Source organism: Podarcis tiliguerta, assembly GCF_965153285.1.
Source record: "Podarcis tiliguerta genome assembly, chromosome: 1".
In the NCBI taxonomy this organism is placed as follows: Eukaryota; Metazoa; Chordata; class Lepidosauria; order Squamata; family Lacertidae; genus Podarcis; species Podarcis tiliguerta.
In genome coordinates this window covers 106181911-106203745 of record NC_139534.1, presented here as the reverse complement: position 1 = coordinate 106203745, position 21835 = coordinate 106181911, and the positions used below count along the sequence as shown (strand labels likewise).

The 21835-nt window shown below is 42.4% G+C and overlaps 1 protein-coding gene across 3 annotated transcripts in view; it reads left to right on the top strand.

Moving 5' to 3' along the window:
• SPTLC2 (serine palmitoyltransferase long chain base subunit 2) overlaps positions 1 to 21835 on the top strand; it is a 67798-nt gene that overhangs the window by 10112 nt on the left and 35851 nt on the right. For 2 of the 3 annotated variants that reach the window (XM_083448286.1, XM_083448285.1), the window contains exons 2-5: positions 10418 to 10612; positions 18415 to 18569; positions 20527 to 20675; positions 20882 to 21006. In XM_083448286.1, the coding sequence (XP_083304412.1) occupies positions 10487 to 10612; positions 18415 to 18569; positions 20527 to 20675; positions 20882 to 21006 (555 nt within the window). In that variant the 5' untranslated portion in view covers positions 10418 to 10486. Of the gene's footprint in view, positions 1 to 3854; positions 3874 to 10417; positions 10613 to 18414; positions 18570 to 20526; positions 20676 to 20881; positions 21007 to 21835 lie in introns of those variants that run through there. The other variant, XM_083448287.1, reaches the window with a different exon arrangement.

The following is a 21835-nucleotide window of genomic DNA, read 5'->3' as shown; positions in this document are numbered from 1 at the left end:
AGACTTCCAACTGTTCTACAAATGAGTTCTCACCATGTTTTTCTGAAGTTCTATATACACTTAAATATACACTAAACGTGGTGGAACTTCTGAGCAGCAATAGAGAGGGTCAGACCATAAAACACATACATTAGGAAAGAGTGGTTCTGCCAGCTGCAGGGCATTCTTTGAATTTCGAATACACTGAATGTTATTACAAAGAACTGCTATGATTTTAAACATTCTACATTTCTAGCTTGAGTTATGAATTGTGTAAAAAAGCAGGGAGAGAAATCATGTCCTGCATTGTTCTTTCATGTTGCCAATCTTAGGTAAGACTGAGCAAACCCTCTTTAATTCTAACATTTTTAATTGCTAGCCTGAAATGCAAGGAACTGAATGCACTACGACAAGCCCTTGGTTTTTAGTTCCTGCTAGCTCCTCTGAGCAGAAACAGTTGGCTTACCCAGCCGGAAACCGTTCCTTCAGAGCAACTTCCATAGCTTCCTGCATTTTCACACATTGAGAGCTTTTGGTAACCATGTACACAATTATTGTTAGAGCCTGTCTGAGTCTCATCTTGGTTGACTCCTTCACTCCCAGAAAGGAAAGGACATTTGGGGATGGGCAGTCAGCATGGCATACTTAGTGACTGCTTTTGTGGATTCTTTGGTAGGACACCTCATGTCTTGTGTATAGCATAACCTTCCTAGGTTTGAAACTTGGGACAGTACTTAATTGTACTGTGTACTGTGTCTTAATTTATCCTTGTTTCTGTTCAATGTGTAGCAGAATAGTGCAGGCTTGGTGCCAGCCCTGTCAGTCCCCTCTTAAATCAGTTACTTTGTATATCTAGGGTAGTCAATCTATATTTGCTTCAATAGAGAGAGAGTTTCCCCTTGCTACGTATATAGCAGCCACATTCATAGTGGCCATGTCTGCTTACTGGGAATTTGCATTTAAGTTGTCAGGTGGAGCAAGAAAGGGGAAATCCCTTAAGATAACACATGTCTGGGTACCAGGGGAATACAGCATTGGGATCACTGAATAGCTGGGTTTATGTAACCTCATTCAGGGTGTTGAATGGCTCCCTACTAAAAAAAAGAGAAAAATGGTAAGTTCATGACCAGCTACTGACCTGTATCTGGCTTTCTTTTTTTGATAAACCTCTTTTGGAGGAAGATTTCCAAGTTGCTGTATCCCAGGAGTTCAGAATAAATAACTGGAATAAAGCGTTTTGACACCATCTTCAAATAATTAGAGAAATAAATTATCAGTCTATTTATTGCAACCTCTCATCCCTGGGCTACATATAGTTCTCATGTCTCCAAGTTTATAAGCAACACAAGGAATTGTACTTTGCTGTTCATTTTAAAGGAGCATATGTCTAATTGCACTGTTTATATAGTTTCTAGACTTGGTTCATAGTGCAGATTCTTAGCTTTATAGCCTTATCTGGTTTGGAACCTATGCAATTTAGCTCATATCTCCTTTTATGGGCCCTTTATCCTTCTTGCTCTGTGAGTTGTGCCTCTGTCTCAATGTGACTTTGTCACTCAAAGCAAGCACTGCTTTAGCAATGAGCAGAGTTTATACAGTCAAGTTGCAGCTTATGCACATTTAACATACAGAATTTCAACTTTATGCGCTTGTCTGTAAAAAGGTGGGCATCCAACGGGAAAGTCAACAAACCCATTGCACCATTGCACTCACCTTGGGGGAGTGTTTGGAGGTGCAGGGTGAATTCAGCAGCCTTGGGAGAGAGTGTAGAGGTGCAGCTGGAGGGTGTGTGCGGCCTTGGAGATTAAAAAGCATGGCCATGAAATGCAAGCCAGGTCCCTCCGCTGGTGTGCAACATCGGAGACAATGATTGGTTCGAACACTGCAAGAAATGTGGCTGCGTTGAGCTGCTTGAGAGGATGGCATGTCGGTCTCCAGTGTGGCGTGGAAATATAGCTGCGATGAATCCAGCATCTGTGCCATCAAGGTTCAAGAGAGAAACCTGTGAGGCTGTGACAGCAGGTGTTGCAAGGCTTTAGTGAAGACTGCAGAGGCATTATACTTATGGCTGGAAGACATGAACTGTAAACATGTGCCTGTCATGTTGAGACAAAAGACTCTCAACCTGTATGTAGGCACTCTTCAAACCTTCTGCTATGGATGGGCAGCCTGGGAAGGAATTCAAAGCCAGCCATGGTTGGTGTGACAGTTTTAGGCACCACTTCTACCTCAAACATGTGGACATGATTGGTGGAGCTGCATCTGCAGACAAAGAGGCAGCAAAAGCCTACCCTGAGCAATTAAAGAAGCTGATAGACGAAAAGGGATATTTTCCTGAGCAGGTTTCTAATGCTGACAAGATGGGCCTCTTTTGGAGGGGGGAATGCCTGACCAGACTTACCGTATTTTTTGCTCTATAAGACTCACTTTTTCTCTCCTAAAAAGTAAGGGGAAATGTGTGTGCGTCTTATGGAGCGAATGCAGGCTGTGCAGCTATCCCAGAAGCCAGAACAGCAAGAGAGATTGCTGCTTTCACTGTACAGTGATCCCTCTTGCTGTTCTGGCTTCTGAGATTCAGAATATTTTTTTTCTTGTTTTCCTCCTCCAAAAACTAGGTGCGTTTTGTGGTCTGGTGCGTCTTATAGAGTGAAAAATACGGTACATCTCCAAAACGGGAAAACAAATCCCTGACTTCAAAGCAGCTAAAGATGGTGTGGCAATACAGTTAAGCATTTAATAAATCAGGTTTGCTGTACAAGTCAGAAAACCCCCAAAGGCAAGAACAAAAGTAACCTTCCTGTGTTCAAGTAAAGAGACTTGGATGACTGCAGCAGCATTTTTGGATTGGTTCCTCAAGTGCTTCATTCCCATGGTGAAGTTCTACCCTGAAAAGAAACAACTGGACTTTAAACTGTTACTGATTTTGGACAGTGCTCCTAGCCACCCTGAGGCAACCCACTTTGTCCTTAACAGTGTTGAAATTGTCTTTCTCTTCTCCCCCAATATGACCTCCATTATCCAACCTCTCAACTGAGATGTGTTTCGCAGATTCAAGGCAACTTAAACAAGGCTAGTTGCATCACTTACATTGAGTGATCAGTGAATGCATGCTGGTGAAACTTGTGAAAATAATGTCGGAATGGCTTTGAGTGTTTTCCAATGCTCAACAACAAAGTGGAACATATTGTCCAGATATTCAGGCAAGCGGGGGTTGATTGCTTTGTTGGCGTCAAGGAAGTAGTTGAATAATTGAGGGTCTTGGACAAACATTGACTAATGAAGAGCATCCTGTTCTCACAGTGGCCAAACAGTTGCCTGTGGGAAACCAGCAAGCAGGATTCGAACACAAGAACACTCCTCTTGTGGTTTCCAGCAGCTGGTATTCAGAAGCCTCTGACTGGAAGTAGAGCATAGTCACCATGGCTAGTAGCCATTGATAGCCGTGCCCTCCATGAGTTTGTCTAATTCTCTTTTAAAGTCATCTAAGCCAGTGGCCATTACCGCTTCTGTTCCGTAATTTAACTATGTGCTTTTATAAGTTGAAATCTGCTTGAATTCACTCAAGTCTTCCAAACAGCAAAGCACCTAAATGATTTGATTGCTGACTTTGATCCCTTTCTGGAACGAAGCCTCAAAATCACACATGGTGTTACAGATACTTTCAGTCTTTATCAAGAAATGTTTGAGCAGCTCAAGAGATAACAGTGACAGTTGCTAATCACCATGTTTCTCACAAAAAATAACGCAGCAGCAAACAAGCCCATGCAATCTACTTCTGAAGCTAAACCAGAGCCAACCACTTCACATGCAACTTGCCATCATACACCCAAGCCTCTCCCATCACTTCAGGGAACAACATCAAGCACTGTAGAGGAAGGCTAAGTACCGTAGCTGGTAAGTGCTGCACCATGATTTTTATGGGCCATTTCTCAGTTTTAAAGGGTTGTTCGACTATTTTGGATTTACGTGTTACCCCTGAAATGTAATGCACACATAATATGTAAGTCAGCAATACTGCCATTATCCCAAGGAGAAGGCCTTATAGGAAACTACCACAGATACATTGGGGTCAGAGCTGAGGAAAATATTTCAACTGTGTGTATTGTTGACACTGGCTGGTGGTAGCTCTTCAGGTTTTTCAGTTAGGAGTCCATCCTAGCTCTTCCTGTATATGCTGGGGGTTGAACTTCAGACCATTTGCATGTAAAGTATGTGTTCTTCCACAGGGTTATGGCCCTTCCCTTTTCTTTTTTCATAAAGATCATAAAGCATTTTTTGTTCCACAGAAAGCCTGGCTGCTGACTTCTGAGAATGTTTTAATACTGCCAGTTTCTCCAGTTTATTTTATTATGAGTGTTTTTTAAAGATGAATAGCATAATATCATAAGCTATCTTCAGCTTCAAGGTGGCAAGAGACACAAAATTTTAAATAATATTTTATAATGAATATTATTTATATTATTTAAAATTTTGTGTCACTTGCCCCCTTGCAGCTGAAGACAGGGACACAAAATTTTAAATAATATTTTAAGAGAAAATCTTGGATGTGGCCAAAGCTTGACAAAGACTCAGAAGTGAGAGGAAGGCTGTGGTCTGCACAATCCCCTGCTCACTTTTTCTGTGATGGTATTCTTTTTTGCTTACTTGTTCCCCGTTTCCATGTCTTTACTTCTCTCCGTACCATCATCCTTCAGATTCTTTGAGACTCTTTAACTTGAGATAGTTTAATTTTAACAGTATTATCCTCTGCTCAGAATTTGGGTTGTTGTGCTGAATTTGTACGTTGTTACAAGCAGGCAAGTGAGTTATTTAAGATAAGTGAACTAAATTCATAGTGAATGTGCAATGTGTTGTGTGAAGATGGGTCATGATTGATACAATAATATAAGAATAGCCTGCTGGATCAGGCCAGTGGTGCATCTTAGTACAGCATCCTCTTCTCACATTGGCCAACCAGATTCCTGTGGAAAACCAGGGAGCAGAACCTGATCACAAGGGCACTCTCCCCTCCAGTGATTTTCAGCAACTGGTATTCAGAACCATTGCTGCCTCCAACTGTGGAGGCAGAGCATAGCCATCATGGCTAGTCACCGTTGCTAGCTCTCTCCTCCATGAATTTGTCTAATCCTCTTTTAAAGTCACTGAAGTTGGTGACCATCACTGCCTCCTGAGGGAGCGACTTCCAGAGTTTGGCTATGCGGCATGTGAAGAAGTAGTCATACCTCAGGTTAAAGTAGCTTCGGGTTGAGCATTTTCGGGTTGCGCTCCGCAGCGACCCGGAAGTAACGGAACGTGTTACTTCTGGGTTTTGCTGCTTGCGCATGCGCAGACGCTCAAAATGACATCACACGCATGTGCGGAAGTGTCGAATCGCGACACGAAGATGCGGGTTGCGTTCACTTCAGGTTGAGAACGGGGCTCCGAAACCGATCCCTTTCGCATCCAGAGGTACCACTGTACTTTCTTTTATCTGTCCTGAATCTCGCAACATTCAGCTTCATTGGATGTCCATGAATTTGGTGAGAGAGGGAGAAAAACTCTGTTTTACCAACAGCTGCTAGCATGTGCACTAGAGGCACGACACACTTTTGAGCAATTTCTAGTGGCAAGTGATACTTTGGCCTCATTCTTGATTTGTCACTTCCTTGAACTTCCTTTTCATCAGTTCATTTCCCTTTTTATACATTTTCTTAAGCCTCATTGTCTTCCAGCTTCTGTATATTAAGTAGCAGACCTTTATTACCGATATAAAAAAGATGCCACAGCAGCAGCAGTTATTAAGGGCTTTGGTATTCAGAGTGTTAAGATAAAGTACCTTAAATATTTTTGAATCAGTGAAATGTTGATTCTACCAGGCATCCTAGTAACTACTGTGGTAAAAGGTAAAGGACCCCTGGGCGGTTAAGTCCAGTCAGAGGCAACTATGCGGTGCTCCTCTTGCTTTCAGGCCGAGGGAACTGGCGTTTGTCCACAGACAGCTTTTTGGGTCAAGTGGCCAACATGACTAAACCACTTCTGGCACAGTGAAACACTGTGATGGAAGCCAGAGCGCCCGAAAACGGCATTTACCTACTCTCGATCTAAGCTAGAAACCAAATTGTTGGAAAGTAAAAGTAAAATTTTGTCAAAAATGTATAATTTATTATTACAATGGCACACAAAAGATGAAGAAGTAAAAGAGGTAATGATAAAATGGGTGAAAGATTTTGGGTATAATATTCAATTTGATTCATGGTCAAAATTATGGAATGAAAGAATTAAATTCATGGCATGTATGGCATTGAAAGAAGATATAATGAAAATGATTTATAGATGGTATTTAACTCAAACCAAACTAGCTAGAATGTATAAAATGAGAGAATTGTTGGAAATGTAATATTAAAGGAGACTTCTATCATATGTGGTAGACTTGTGATAAAGTTAAATTATTTTGGGGAAAGATGTTTAGGTATACTTTAAAAAAAAAAAAAAACCAAACCTGAAGCATTCTTGTTGGGTTTGATTGGAGAGGAAATATCTAAAGTTGACCAGAGATTGTTTATGTATGCCACTACGGCAACTAGAACTTTGTTAGTACAAAAGTGGAAACAGCAAGAATTACTGATGGTGGAAGAATGGCAGACGAAGATGATGGACTATGCAGAACTAGCAAAGCTGACAGGGAAAATCTGAAACCAGAGTGACCAAGTGTTTCAGAGAGATTGGAACAAATTTATTCAGTATATAGACAGTTACTGTAAACATGTAAAAACACAGGCAGGACGGAAATAAACCATGCAGCGTATATTAGAATAAATTTTCTATTGTCATCATCAAGTTTATGATAGGACAAATGTAGAATTGTGATGATATAAATGTGTGAAATTAATGTGTGTTTTATAAAAACCAGACGATGGAATGGAGGGAAGTCGAGTAGCTCGGTGAAGCTAAAAATGTATAAATGGAGATAAGATGTTATAATATTGTTAAAAATCAAAAATCAAGAAAACATTTTTTTTTAAAAAAATGGTGTTTACCTTCCCGCTGTAGCAGTACCTATTTTTCTACTTGCACTGGCATGCTTTCAAACTGCTAGGTTGGCAGGAGCTGGGACAGAGCAATGAGAGCTCACTCAGTCGCGGGGATTTGAACCGCCAACCTTCCGATCAGCAAGCTCAACAGGCTCGGTGCCATCCATACTTTTTTTTACCTTTTTTACCTTTACCTACCTACTAGGCTGACAGGATTTACTAAAACTGTTTTTTTCCGCAAAGAAAACAGTTCAACAGTGGAACGGATTCCCTTAGAAGGTGGTGGACTCTCCGTCCTTGGAAAGTTTTAAAGCAGAGGTTGGATGACCATTTGTCATGGATGCTTTAGTTGAGATTCCTGCATTGCAGGGGGTTTGATTAGATGACACTTGGGTACTCTTCCAACTCTACAATTCTTTAATTCTAAGAGATGTTTGGTATGATCAAGTTTCTTACTCTCGGACCCTCCCATCTTTTCTTGGCACACTAAATACAAGCTGTTAACTGAGATTACTATTTGAACAATTCAAACAAGATCGGTTGCTGTTATGAAGCAATCCCAAGAATGCACATCTGTGACCTAAAGCTCTGAAAAAGATAGAAAGCAAGTAGCTTATATGTTGTATTTTATTAGAGCTATATTTTATGCGTGTTAATGCTGCATTCTTAGCCAACCTAGGCTATATATTAATATAAAGGCAGTCTTCTAGTTTGTGTTATGTAACATTTTATTCATTGAAATTCACCAAACGGATTGCTATGTTTGTTGGCAACATTGCAGGAAGGGTTTACTTGTGCAAGAACCTGGGATATTGCGTGCTTCATTGGCCTTACTACTAAATCATTATCTGAAATTATGGAGCATCAAAAGGAGAACTGAATATTCTGTCCAGGAATGTGAGCCAATAAAATCCTGATAAGAGTAGTGCACAGTAGCATACAAAATGTAACAAACTAGAATGAAAGAGTGAAAGCCAAGCAAAAATTAAGCCTTTTAGCATTTACCTTAAGGCCTTTACACAGTCCTTGTTTTGTGAGGAAGATGTACTAGCTACCAAATTATGTAATATTGGAGCCATCAATGAGAAGTATGTGTTGTTGTTCCACACCAAGCTAATTTTATTAGCTTGTGTTGTCTTAGTAGAAGTATCCTCCTGACCTTGACGAGGGAGCTCTGGTGCAATGGTTATGTATGGTATACGCCCCAAACAAGCATCTTGAGTTTTGCCCGGTAGCCAGTTCCATTGGCAGTGGACCAGCCTATTATTCTTTCTGGTTTGCATCAGTTGCTGCATTTTCTATCAGCTGCAGCTTCCAAGGGGTTATGAAGGGCAGCGGGTGTAAGACAATTTATAGCAGTCTATCCTAGCAAAGTAGGGATGCGGGTGGTGCTGTGGGTTAAACCACAGAGCCTAGGACTTGCCAATCAGATGGTCGGCGGTTTAAATCCCTGTGACGGGGTGAGCTCCCGTTGCTCGGTCCCTGCTCCTGCCAACCTAGCAGTTCGAAAGCACCTCAAAGTGCAAGTAGATAAATAGGTACCGCTCCGGCGGGAAGGTAAACGGCGTTTCCGTGCACTGCTCTGGTTCGCCAGAAGCAGCTTAGTCATTCTGGCCACATGACCCGGAAGCTGTACACCAGCTCCCTTAGCCAATAAAGCGAGATGAGCACCGCAACCCCAGAGTCGGCCACAACTGGGCCTAATGGTCAGGGGTCCCTTTACCTTTACCTGTCCTAGCAAGTTACAGGGTTAAGGCGATTAGCAGATGATTTCCCATCTCCATTGAATGCTGTAGTCCAGGGATCTCCAACAGGTAGATCGCAATCGACTGGTAGATTGCAGGGTGCCTGTGGTAGATTGCGGGACCTCCCCCCCCCCAAAAAAAAAATAGAAAAGAAAAAAAGGTCAACAACTATGACTTCCCCCAAAAAGCTGAAAACTATGACTTCCCCCAAAAAGCTGAAAACTTTTGACTTCCCCAAAAAAGCTCTGCCAGTTTTTTTTTTAATAGTGGGAGTAGATCTCAGTCTCTTGAAAGCTGGACATGCCTGCTGTAGTCTGAACTAAATGAAGATGTGAAATATATCTCTGGCTACTTTTGGTGGTTCAGGCAGCAATCGATACCTCTTGCTTCCTTTTCCACTTCAGTACTTAATATGGCTGGGTGATATTTGCTTTTCAACATTGTGATGTAGTGATACATCATGGTGTTGAAAAGTGGAGGGAGGTACAGTGCCGAGACCAATGCAGCTTGTTCCTCCCTCCGCTCGCCAGGCACTGGAGGTGGAGAAGGGCCTCAGGAGCGGTGGGAGTTTTACTCATGATACAGTGGTACCTCGGGTTAAGAACTTAATTCGTTCTGGAAGGTCCGTTCTTAACCTGAAACTGTTCTTAACCTGAGGTACCACTTTAGCTAATGGGGCCTCCCGCTGCCGCCGCACGATTTCTGTTCTCATCCTGAAGCAAAGATCTTAACCCGAGGTATTATTTCTGGGTTAGCGGAGTCTGTAATCTGAAGTGTCTGTAACCTGAAGCATCTGTAACCTGAGGTACCACTGTATACCGCTGGGTGAAGTTGCCATTGCACTCTGGCCCTCAAACCGGTTCTGGCCTATGTATCAATGCATCGCCCAGGCCCTAGTGCCTAACCAATTCTGAAAACAGTTGGACCCATAGGACTTCAAATACGGATTATCTTAATTTATGCCTGGGCTGTAAGCTTTATTTGGCACCATTATTATTTAATGGACTGGCCACGGAGAGGACAGTAGCACCACAGTACACCCAGGCCCTGCTGTCCAAACACTCATTATACAACAATTCACTTATCCAAACACAAGGAATTGGTACCAAAATCTCGCTATACACACTGCTGATTCAGATATCCAAACAGCCCAACGGATTTAAAAACACTTAGGTCAGAGTCTACTAGGCAGCCTACCTGGTATTTTACATCAATCTCTAATCTTGAGGAGTAACGATATCCAGGGTCCAAATGTTCTGGGAGGTTGCATTACATCAATACCTAAAAATTGTCAGTCATGCAGATGAGAAGGTGCTGCATGGCAGGAATTCTACAAACCCATTCAGGTGTTGTGCACTCATCATTCTTCAGAACCTGGGTACCCTGTACAAACCCTGGGAAGCTGTAGAAAAGGCTCTGGTTAAAGAAAATATTGTTTTGTTTTTTAAATTGATACAATATTTATAGTGTTTGAGAGTGCAAGTCAAGATGCAAGCCAAGATTGCAGTCAAGATGGGCAGTCCAAAATGTGATTGTTGTAGGTTTGCAGGGGTTTTCATGGGGCTTCAGAGAAGGCTGTTGAGAGCAAGACATGGTGCTGGTTGTGTACACTGTAAAATTTAATCTGAAACTTTTAAGGAATTGACTAATCCTGCCTTGCTAACAGCTCTCTTTTCCTTGTAGCTCCCGCATATCGCTCAGAATGGAGGCTTGTATAAAAGACCTTTCAATGAAGCTTTTGAGGAAACACCAATGCTGGTTGCTGTACTGACTTATGTAGGCTATGGTGTCCTCACCCTTTTCGGGTATCTTCGAGACTTTCTGAGGCATTGGAAAATCGAGCACTGTCATAATGCAACAGAAAGAGAAGAACAAAAGGTAAATGCTTGCTGTTACCTTTGCTTCAGAGACAAGGTGGAGTTGAACAAGTTTGTGGTGAAGGAGATGTAGCTAGTCTTTTGTAACTATGTGTTTGGCTTAGACTGCATTTCGACATAGGGCCAAGCCATAGTTTGTGCTAATTGTAATTTAGCTGAAATCCTGGCTGTGTCCCAGAATATCAGCCAAATCATGGTTTGTGAGGGTTTTCTATTCCTCTTTCCTTAATACTGCCCATGGTATTCTAAGCTACCCTGCATTGGCGAACTATCAGCAAAATGTTGCCCCATGAGCTGCTCTCTTACTATTGGCAAGCAGCTGAAGTGGAGCAGGGAGGCGAATACTTTCTTCCGTGGGCTGATCTCAGCACAGCTGAAAATAAAGTGGGTTCTTGTGCGCAATTCCCTTGCCCTTTTGCAAGGTTGTCTAAGATCCCACCTTTTTTCCTCTTTCCCACTATTTCCAGGGTTAATCAATCTTACTGCTGATAATTTCATTAGTTATTTTAATGTAAATGGCAAGTAGCTGCAAGGTACATAGGTACCCCAAATGTTACCAAAGTATGACACTTAAGGTGAAGATACTTACAAATCTCTCTCACACCTTGCAAGTAAGCATTAACTAGCATTATGTACGTGGTTGACTGTTCCCCTTTCCTCTTCAAGCCCTCTTATTTAAAAGCTATTGATTATTATTTTTTAACAAAGAAAGGCAAATCTCTAGGCACCCACTCAGTCACAGCTTAAACCTTCTAAGAAAACATTTTTCAGTCTAACATCACACAGCATTAAGACCTGTGTGACGTTCCTGTTTCCAGGTTTACTCCTACAGTGCACAAATTACACCACCTCTTTCTTTGGTAGGTCTTTCCATGCTCCCTTTCAAGCCCAATATATTTTTCAACATAGGTCTCTTTCACAAAAGTGGGAGAAATGTAGCAACATTTTTATTTTGAATTGTTTTGCATCTATATTTCTCCCCAGCTAAGGGACTGCACATAAAAGTTTTCTCAAAAACGTAAGGTGCTTGTTTTTTAAAACAAAACAAAACTAAGGGGCCTGCAACCAAAAATGTTTAGTGGTTTTCAGACGTTATAGAACAAATTGTTTTTCAGAGAACTTACTTTCAATTATTAGAACCAGAAGCAGCAATTTTACTCTATTGCAAAAAATATATTTGTATCCACATAACTGAAAATTGTTTTTTGCCTAATAGTGTAGTGCTTCTAAACATTTTTTAAAGCGAGTTTAAACTTTTAACGACTGGTGGGCTTTCTGAGTCTGGTGGGCTTTGGTCATGCTGAACCTGAAGTACAGTGGTGTGGTGCATTGGTGCTGGTGGAAGATTGATTTATATTCCACCAGGGGAACTTGGTATGGTACAGGTTTTGGCTAACAGGGATGCAGCCCTTGAATTGTCAACTCTAGGCACATCATCTAGAGCAGGCATCCCCAAACTCGGTCCTCCAGCTGTTTTGGAACTACAGCTTACATCATTCCTGACCACTGGTCCTGTTATCTAGGGATGATGGGAGTTGTAGTCCCAAAACAGCTGGAGGGCCAAGTTTGGGGATGCCTGATCTAGAGTGTTCCCTTCAATTTGAATTTATGTCAGAATAGCACAGTTAGGTACTGGCAGCATTTGTTGCCTCAGGGGCAGTGTGTGTGGTATGGGTAAACGGGGGTTGGGGGCGGGGAGGATGTTTCCTGATTATTGATACCAAAATGTTCAGGCAGCCTGGTCTAGTTTCCAGTGCCTCCGAGTATGCTCAGAAGTGGCTTCTCTTACTGATTGCCAAAGGCAGCAGGTGGAGTTGAGAGTACATATTTCATTATTAGCTTTCTTTATTAGCTTTCTTCATGTCCCAATCAGCGGACATGTAGTTATCTGCACATCTTAGATTCTTATTGGGAGACTTAATTGAAGAGCTTTAAATATGATTGGGACAAAATATAATTAGGTTTAGCTTGGATGTGCAGAGGAGTTTTAATAATAATAATTTATTATTTGTACCCCGCCCATCTGGGCTGGGTTTCCCCAGCCACTCTGGGCGGCTTCCATAGAAACAAAAAATACAGTAAAATATCACAGATTAAAAACTTCCCTGAACAGGGCTGCCTTAAGATGTCTTCTAAATGCCAGGTAGTTATTTATCGCTTTGACATCTGATGGGAGGGCGTTCCACAGGGCGGGCGCCACTACCGAGAAGGCCCTCTGCCTGGTTCCCTGTAGCTTTGCTTCTCGCAATGAGGGAACCGCCAGAAGGCCCTCGGCGCTGGACCTCAGCGTCCGGGCAGAACGATGGGGGTGGAGATGCTCCTTCAGGTATACTGGGCCGAGGCCGTTTAGGGCTTTAAAGGTCAACACCAGCACTTTGAATTGTGCTCGGAAATGTACTGGGAGCCAATGTAATAATAATAATAATAATAAATTTTATTTATATCCCGCCCTCCCCAGCCGAAGCCGGGCTCAGGGCGGCTAACAACAATTAAATAATCAAACAATCAAATAATCAAACCGGTCTCTCAAGACCGGTGTTATGTGGTCTCGGCGGCCGCCCCCAGTCACCAGTCTAGCTGCCGCATTCTGGATTAGTTGTAGTTTCCGGGTCACCTTCAAAGGTAGCCCCACACAGAGCACATTGCAGTAGTCCAAGCGGGAGATAACTAGAGCATGCACCACTCTGGCGAGACAGTCTGGGGGGAGGTAGGGTCTCAGCCTGCGTACCAGGTGGAGTTGGTAGACAGCTGCCCTGGATACAGAATTGACCTGCGCCTCCATGGACAGCTGTGAGTCCAAAATGACTCCCAGGCTGCGCACCTGGTCCTTCAGGGGCACAGTTACCCTATTCAGGACCAGGGAGTCCTCCACACCAGCCCGCCCCCTATCCCCCCAAAACAGTACTTCTGTCTTGTCAGGATTCAACTTCAATCCATTAGCCGCCATCCATCCTCCAACCGCCTCCAGGCACTCACACAGGACCTTCACCACCTTCACTGGTTCTGATTTGAAAGAGAGGTAGAGCTGGGTATCATCTGCATATTGATGGACACCCAGTCCAAACCCCCTGATGATCTCTCCCAGCGGCTTCATATAGATGTTAAAAAGCATGGGGGAGAGGACGAAACCCTGAGGCACCCCACAAGTGAGGGCCCAGGGGTCTGAACACTCATCCCCCACCACCACTTTCTGAACACGGCCCAGGAGGAAGGAGCGAAACCACTGTATAACAGTGCCCCCAGCTCCCAGCCCCTCTAGACGGTCCAGAAGGATGTTATGGTCGATTGTATCAAAGGCCGCTGAGAGATCTAGCAGAACCAGGAAGCAACTCTCACCTTTGTCCCTAGCTCACCGGAAATCATCAACCAGCGTGACCAAGGCAGTTTCAGTCCCATGGTGAGGCCTGAATCCCGATTGGAAGGGATCCAAATGGTCCGCATCCTCCAGGCGTGCCTGGAGTTGTTCAGCAACCACGCGCTCAATCACCTTGCCCAAGAATGGAAGATTTGAGACTGGGCGATAGTTGGCCATACTGGCCGGGTCTAAAGATGGTTTTTAAAGAAGCGGTTTAATGACCGCCTCTTTCAGCGGATCTGGGAATGTTCCCTCACAGAGGGAAGCATTCACCCGCAGAGCCCATCGCCCAGCCCTTCCCGGCTTGCTTTTATTAGCCAGGATGGGCAAGGATCAAGGAGACAGGTGGTTGGTTTCACGCGCCCAAGCAGCCTGTCCACATCCTCGGGGGTAACGGATTGAAATTGATTCCATGCACCTTGACCAGACAGAGCTCTAGTACTCTCCTGCCCCGGCCCTGCTCCCACGGTGGTGTCTAGCTCCTTCCGAATATGAGTGATTTTATCTGCAAAAAACTTTGCAAAATCGTTGCAGGAGATCTTGGGGTCTTTACAAGGCCCCGGTGGTAAAGGTGGTTCCGTTAAATTGCGAACCACCTGAAAGAGTCTCCTGCTACTATTTTCAGTAGATGCAATAGAGGCGGTGAAGAAAGTCTTCTTTGCCGTCGCTATCGCCACTTGGTAGGCTCGACGTTGAGCTCTAACCTGTGTCCGGTCAGATTCGGAGTGAGTTTTCTGCCACCGACGCTCTAGCCGTCTCAGCGATTGTTTCATCGCCCTCAGCTCCGAAGAAAACCACGGGGCTGTCCGGGCTCCATGCAATCGGAGAGGGCGCTTTGGAGCTAGACAGTCGATAGCCCTGGTTAACTCCGCATTCCAGCGGGCCACCAGGGAATCAGCTGAAAGGCCATCAACATGGGCTAAAGCATCCCCTACCACTCTCTGGAAACTATTTGGATCCATTAAGTGGCGGGGGCGGACCATCCGAATTGGTCCCACCTCCCTGCAGAGGGGAAGGGTCGCGGAGAAGTCCAGTTGCACCAGGAAGTGATCTGACCATGGCACTTCTTTTGTTTCACTTTTACTTAGTGTCAGATCACCCCCGTCACTAGAGGTAAACACCAGGTCTAAGGCATGTCCATGACTATGAGTTGGGCCCAACTTATTCAGGGACAGCCCCATGGAGGCCATGCTTTCCACGAAGTCCCGAGCAGCCCCTTGTAAGGTCGTGTCGGCACGGATGTTAAAATCCCCTAGGACAACCAAACTAGGTGTCTCCAGGAGAAAATCTGCCACGACCTGAAGCAGCTCGGACAGGGAATCCTTGGTGCAGCGGGGAGGTTGGTACACCAAAAGGAATCCTGTACTGCCCCTATTGCCCAACTTCCAGAACATGCACTCAGAAAACTGGATCTTCCCAGTAGGACGCCTGGTGCAAGCTAGTGACTTCCTAAAAATCACTGCAACCCCCCCTCCCCGCCCACATGACCTGGGTTGCTGTGCGTAAGAAACCTGGTGGGCAAGCAGCGGCAAGGACAGGCCCATCCTCCAACCAGGTCTCTGTCACACATGCCAGGTCAAATCCTCCATCCACAATCAAGTCGTGGATTGCAGTGGTTTTATTCATCATTGACCTGGCATTGCACAGCAACACTTTCAGGTCATGTGGGTTTCCCCTGTTGATTCCAGTATCCATCCAGTCAAGGCCAGACCCGGAGGCAGGGATAGTCTTCAAACAACGACTAAACCGACTAACAAGTAACCACAGAAGAGGGGGAGGGGTTAATATTAATATTGGGTATGTAAAATTTGTTGTATAAAATGATGTTTTGATTATGTAAAATTAGAAAATGGAAAAATAAAATATTATAAAAGGCTGAGAGGTGTATGGGTTGTCTTAGGGATTTGTTTTTGTTTTTGCAGAGTAGAATACAACAGATAGGAGATCATTCAACAGTAAATGGTGCCCTGAAGAGTGCTGTGTTAATGAGCTTCTTGTTACCAAAGGTTATTAAAAGATTCTTATTGTGATATTGTCTGCCTGGGTATGTTAGGGAGAGGCAGACTAAGGGCTTATGTTGTGAAAATGCCTGTGAGACGTGTTTTGTTGCTGGTGAAATGTTACCATCCTCCATGTTCTGTAGTCTGGCAGACTTCAAGGGCGGAATGTGCCAAACCACAGTTGGTGCAAACTGACTTTGCAAGATAGCTTCCAACTTTGATTTTGGACCTTGGTTTGTTGGCCTTTCCTCAAACATCTTACAATGTATGGATTGGCTCTGCTTCTGAATGTTACAGTGTCTTGGTAATATGAGGGATTTACTTGAAATTTTAGTGTAGTGGGCAGAAGGTTTGGGCATATCCAGACAGTTGTGGGAAATCGTCCAAAGATGCTCTAAGGAGAATGAAATTTTCATTTTGGGGTAGAATCGCAATAATTAAAATGAATGTGCTACCAAAGATGTTATTTCTGTTCCAAACCATCCCAGTAATCAGGGGGGCAGCGATTTTTAAAAATTGGCAAAGAGAAATTTCAAGGTTCATATGGCAGGGTAAGAAGCCGAGAATAAAGTTTAAGATATTGACTGATGCGAAAGAAAGAGGAGGCTTCGCCCTGCCGGACCTGAAATTATATTATGAAGCATCCTGCCTCTGCTGGTTAAAGGAATGGATAAAATTGGAAAATACTGATTTGGAAGGATTTGACAATAGATTTGGGTGGCATGCATATCTATGGTATGATAAAAAGCGAGTACATAGAGGGTTTGGAAACCACACCATAAGAGGCTCATTGATAGAAGTCTGGGAAAGATATAAAAATCTGTTGGAGGCAAAAACACCATGGTGGTTGTCACCATTGGAGGTATTATGTGTGAAGAAGACGAATATGAGTGGGGAATGGGTAACATATAGAGAATTAATAAGGAAAATAGACGGTAAATGGACGTTGAAGCCATATGAAGAAGTGAAAAGATATGTGAATGACTGGCTGCACTATTACCAAATTAATGAAATGTTTAGAAAAGAGCTTAAACTAAATGGTTTTGCGGAGAAAGAGTCGAAATTCCAGAAAGAAATAATAAACAGTGACTATAAAATTTTGGCTAAAATGTACAAAATATTGTTAGAATGGCACACAAAAGATGAAGAGATAAAATCAGTTATGATTGACTGGGCGAAAGACTTTGGATATAACATATATAGAGGATTGGGAGAAATTGTGGAGAGAAGGCTTAAGATTTACTGCTTGTACAACTATAAAAGAAAATGTGATGAAAATGATGTATCGATGGTATTTAACACCAGTGAAATTAGCTAAGATGTACAAGGGATGTAACAAATGTTGGAAATGTAAAGATAAAGAAGGTACATTTTATCATATGTGGTGGGAATGTAAGAAAATTAAAAATTATTGGGAAATGATATATAATGAATTGAAGAAAATGTTTAAATATACATTTGTTAAGAAGCCAGAAGCATTCCTGCTAGGTATTGTGAGAAATGAGATAAACACGAAAGATAGGAAATTATTTTTGTACGCAGTAACAGCAGCGAGAATATTGTTAGCCCAGAAATGGAAACAAGAAGAACTACCAACACTGGAAGAATGGAGAATGAAAATGATGGACTTTGCAGAACTGGATAGAATGACAGGAAGAATTAGGAATCGACGAGATCAGAGATTTATTGAAGAATGGAAAATTTTTTCAGAATATATGCATAATTTAAGAGAAAAACAAATAACGCTTGTAACGTTTAGCGAAGCTTTGTAAAAATGAAGGTTAAAATTATGGACTGAAAGCAGATTTAATTTAAGAAGTAGATAAGAACTAAGAAATGTGTGGAAAATTGAGAAGGGAAGGAGTACCAGCCAAGTTGAGGGAAGTCAAAAAATGAGAGAATAGTTTTATAAATTGTTTGAATTGTATTAATTTGTCTTATTTGTAAACTGAATAAAAATTATATTTAAAAAAAAACAAAAAACAAAGATGCTCTAAGTTACTGTCTGTCAATTACCTCTGCTCTTAAGTTTACTAATTTTATACCTTGGGTAGGCCTTGGAACAAGACTTCTGTAACTAGTTATTATAATAAGTCTGAAAACATATTGGAGTCCTATGCTGCCTGTGATCACTGAAAAAAGAAGAGCAGAATTACAGGCCCTGGAGTGCTGCAAACCCAGACATTTATAGTTTTACATTTTGTTAGGGACAGAGAACTTGTTTGGAGCCCTTTCAGTGGGTATTTCTTTCTGGTTTCTAGGTTCAGTGCCATTGGATATTTTCACTGTCCTGAGCACTTGGTGATATGCAGAGAGGAAAACATGCAATAGCACCAAGCAAAATGGGTTTAACGCCACTTTTCCTGTAATTTGTGGGTGGGGGACGGAGGGTGGAAAGTTAGTCCTCACCTATCCCATTGTTTTAATGCCCTTTTCATATGTTTTCAGGATTTTGTCCCTTTGTACCAGGATTTTGAAAACTTCTATACAAGGAACCTCTACATGCGCATTAGGGATAGCTGGAGCAGACCACTCTGCAGTGTACCGGGAGCCAAAGTAGACATCTTAGAGCGGGTTTCCCATGACTACAATTGGACATTCAAGTGAGTAAAAGGCTTTTGGAAAGCTCCTGCGCAACTAACCTTTAGAGCAGGGGGGCGGAGAACCTGTGGCCCTCCAGATGTTGCTGAAATAAAAGTACAAGTAAGTCAGGGGTCCAAAACAGTTTCAGGGTCAAAGATTCTCCACCCCTGTTTTAGAAGATAATTAGTGAGGGTTTGTGAAATGGGTTGTGGAAGATGGACCGCAGCCTCTGTAGCAAGGATAAGAACTCCACTATTCCCTGTTGCTTAACTCGGTGCCAGACTTTCAAGATTGCCGTGCCACAGATCCCAGTTCACCTATACTTGGATCCTACAAAACAGCCCATGAGGGCTGACTGTTTTAAGGCCTGTATAGAAAAACCATATAGATTAGGGGTGACCAACATTTGTGTCATGTCTTGTGCACGTTACATTACTTTTGCGCTTCACTTTGCCTTCAAGTGGGTTTGTCTCTAGTCCACTAAGATGAGCAGCATTGTAGTACTGAAGAGGAAGGCAGAAATGGATGCCATAGCCACATCGGTTGATTCCTGAGCTCATTCCTGAGCTCACTGCATGCCATGGGGTTTTGTGCTCAGTAGAGTCTTCAGTCTTATACATGTTTGTGAAAACTTATGCCAGAAACCCTTTGCTTTGGAAAAAGGTCAGTATGTATCTCAGTCCCGTCTTCTGTGCGCTGGATCTTTTTGTAGGGTGTTCAGCGGTATCCCCCTTGGGCAAGACGAATACAATAGCAGCCGAAAGGAAAACCTGCCATACTTTCTGTGTTTGAGATAAACTGAGTACGTCCAGATTTCCACTGACTTAATTGGAATTGAAATGAATTGGAAGTGCATGGGATAGCATGTCAGTTATCTCTGGTCTTTAATTTGGTTTATATATTTATATTATATATATATATTTATATCCTACCTCTCCTCCAAGGAGCTCAAGTACATAGTCGTCGCCCCCCCCCCCCCCGGTGTTATCTTTACAGCAGTCCTGTGAATTGGGTCAGACTGAGTGACGATGACTGGCCCAAGGTCACCCACTGGCCAAGTGGGGATTTGAGTGGTGGTCTCCCAGGTCCTAGTGACCTTTAATAAAGTGGAGAAAATTGGCAGGACTGTTTAGAAGCATGCTCAGGAAATGATAGCTAAAGAGTTCTGCTTTGGAACAGAGCTAATTGAGCAGAGTTAACACCCATTGTTATTGTCAGGTTCATAATTCAAGGGGGTATGGTTAACATACTTCTAGAAGAGAATAGTAGTTTACTGGCTTCCAGATGCCCTTCCTTTGTGTGCTGGAGGATATTGTGCTTGAAGAAATTACTAGGATTTGAGGATAACAAGGGTAGGGGGTCTTTTGTGGGGTGGCGGTGGGGTAGAAGGCTTGAAATTGCCAGAGAAAAATAACAAACTGTTTTGAAATGCCTCAGCACTCTGTTTTGATTCTTAAGAGAGCTTTCAAAGAACATCTGCTAATCCGCAATCTGACACTTTACATATTTTGTCTGAATAAAGCTAATTATGTTGGAAGATGCAGAAAAGCTTTAGTTTATGATCTTCAGCTATAATGAAAGAAGTCTTGCTGAGTTAAGCAAACTGAAACAGAGAAGCATTTGTATAAACCTGTTTGTCTTGCCTACTTCAACATAAGAAATCTCTAACAAGCTTTGGACACAGCCCTGTGAATACATTGTGACCAGTGAGGCTTTGATATTATCCCTGAAGGATATTATTCCCTTTGCATCATGTCACAAGTGGCTTTTGAAGCTTTTGGAAACTTTAAAAAAGCAGTTTGCATTGTAGCAAAGAGTGACTGTTTTAGGTGGGCTGCCAGCTAGCTGAAAACTGCTAGCCCTTTATTTCTAAAGGATTTTACTAGATTGCAGCCTTCAACAGTACTAAGCATATGTACTTTTACTTGATGATCTCCATATCTTTTACATGCTATGTTTTTATAAATTTATATATAGGTACACAGGAAAAGTGATAAAAGACATAATTAACATGGGGTCCTACAACTACCTTGGGTTTGCAGAGAACACCGGAGTTCGCAAGGATGCTGTGGCTGAAGTTCTTTCGCAGTATGGATGTGGGGTGTGCAGCACTAGGCAAGAGATGGGTAAGTTCAGACAAAGGACTAGTATCTGAGTACATTTAATAACTCAGGCTCCACAAAATATTATATGGCAGTTCCTAAGCTTTTGCCCTAATTTGTATGCATCCAGCTTGCATCATTAACACTAAAAATTAAACTTCTTAGCATTAAAAGTGTTTCATTCACAGTAGATTTACCCATCTTGAACCCCTTTTCTATGTTTCTTCCAGGAAACCTGGACAAACATGAGGAGCTAGAAGCATTATTGGCCAGATACCTTGGTGTGGAATCCGCTTTGTCGTACGGGATGGGATTTGCAACCAACTCAATGAATATTCCTGCTTTGGTTGGCAAGGTATGGATGTCTTTGGAGAGAGGACTGGCCTAGATCTGTCTTCACAGGTTTCTGATGTTAGCTTCTCACTTATTCAGTGCATACTTTGTGAAGGAGGGGAAAATTTAAATTCCTGTATGCCATGCTGTTTAGAAAATAGTTATCCCTTGTGGAAAAGTTAAATGAATAATCGGGAGAGGAAAACATGTCACAAGATGAATGAATGCACCAAGGCTGTTTTCTTAGCCCCTCAAGCTGTTTTGGGACAAGAAAATGTCAGTTAGTTTGGAGGGCTGAGCACATTAGTCACATTGGCTTCACTAGAATACAAAATGATTATGTAAAATACGTTGTTAGCTTGATAAGATAGAAACTATGTTATTGAAAATAGTCTGTTTGGAGAGAATTTGCTAGTCCAGTGCACATTCACACTTCTTGTTTTGAACTTCACATGGCACCCAACATTATATTTATCAAAAATAAATTTCTGTATTATTTTAAGTGGGTGAGCAACACTTGGTTGAAATAAAGAGTGCAAGACATCCAGGTGAATAGCCTACATATGCTGTGTACAAGAATGCATTGCACCATTTATGCCATTGTGAACTTGTAAAGGATTTCTTAGGTTTTTAATTACCGGTATCTTCCAAAGAGAAATGATGTGTATACATAAGGGGAAGAGTTTAAATTCCTATTTGATTTAAATTTGACTTCAAATTTTTTAATAAGTATACACATCATAATAAGAAATGTGTATCAGCAAAGCTATTATACTAGGTTGCCAATCTAACTGTTTTAATATCTTATTTATTTCTGTTTTACTGTCAGGCTGCAACCCAAAATAAGCAAT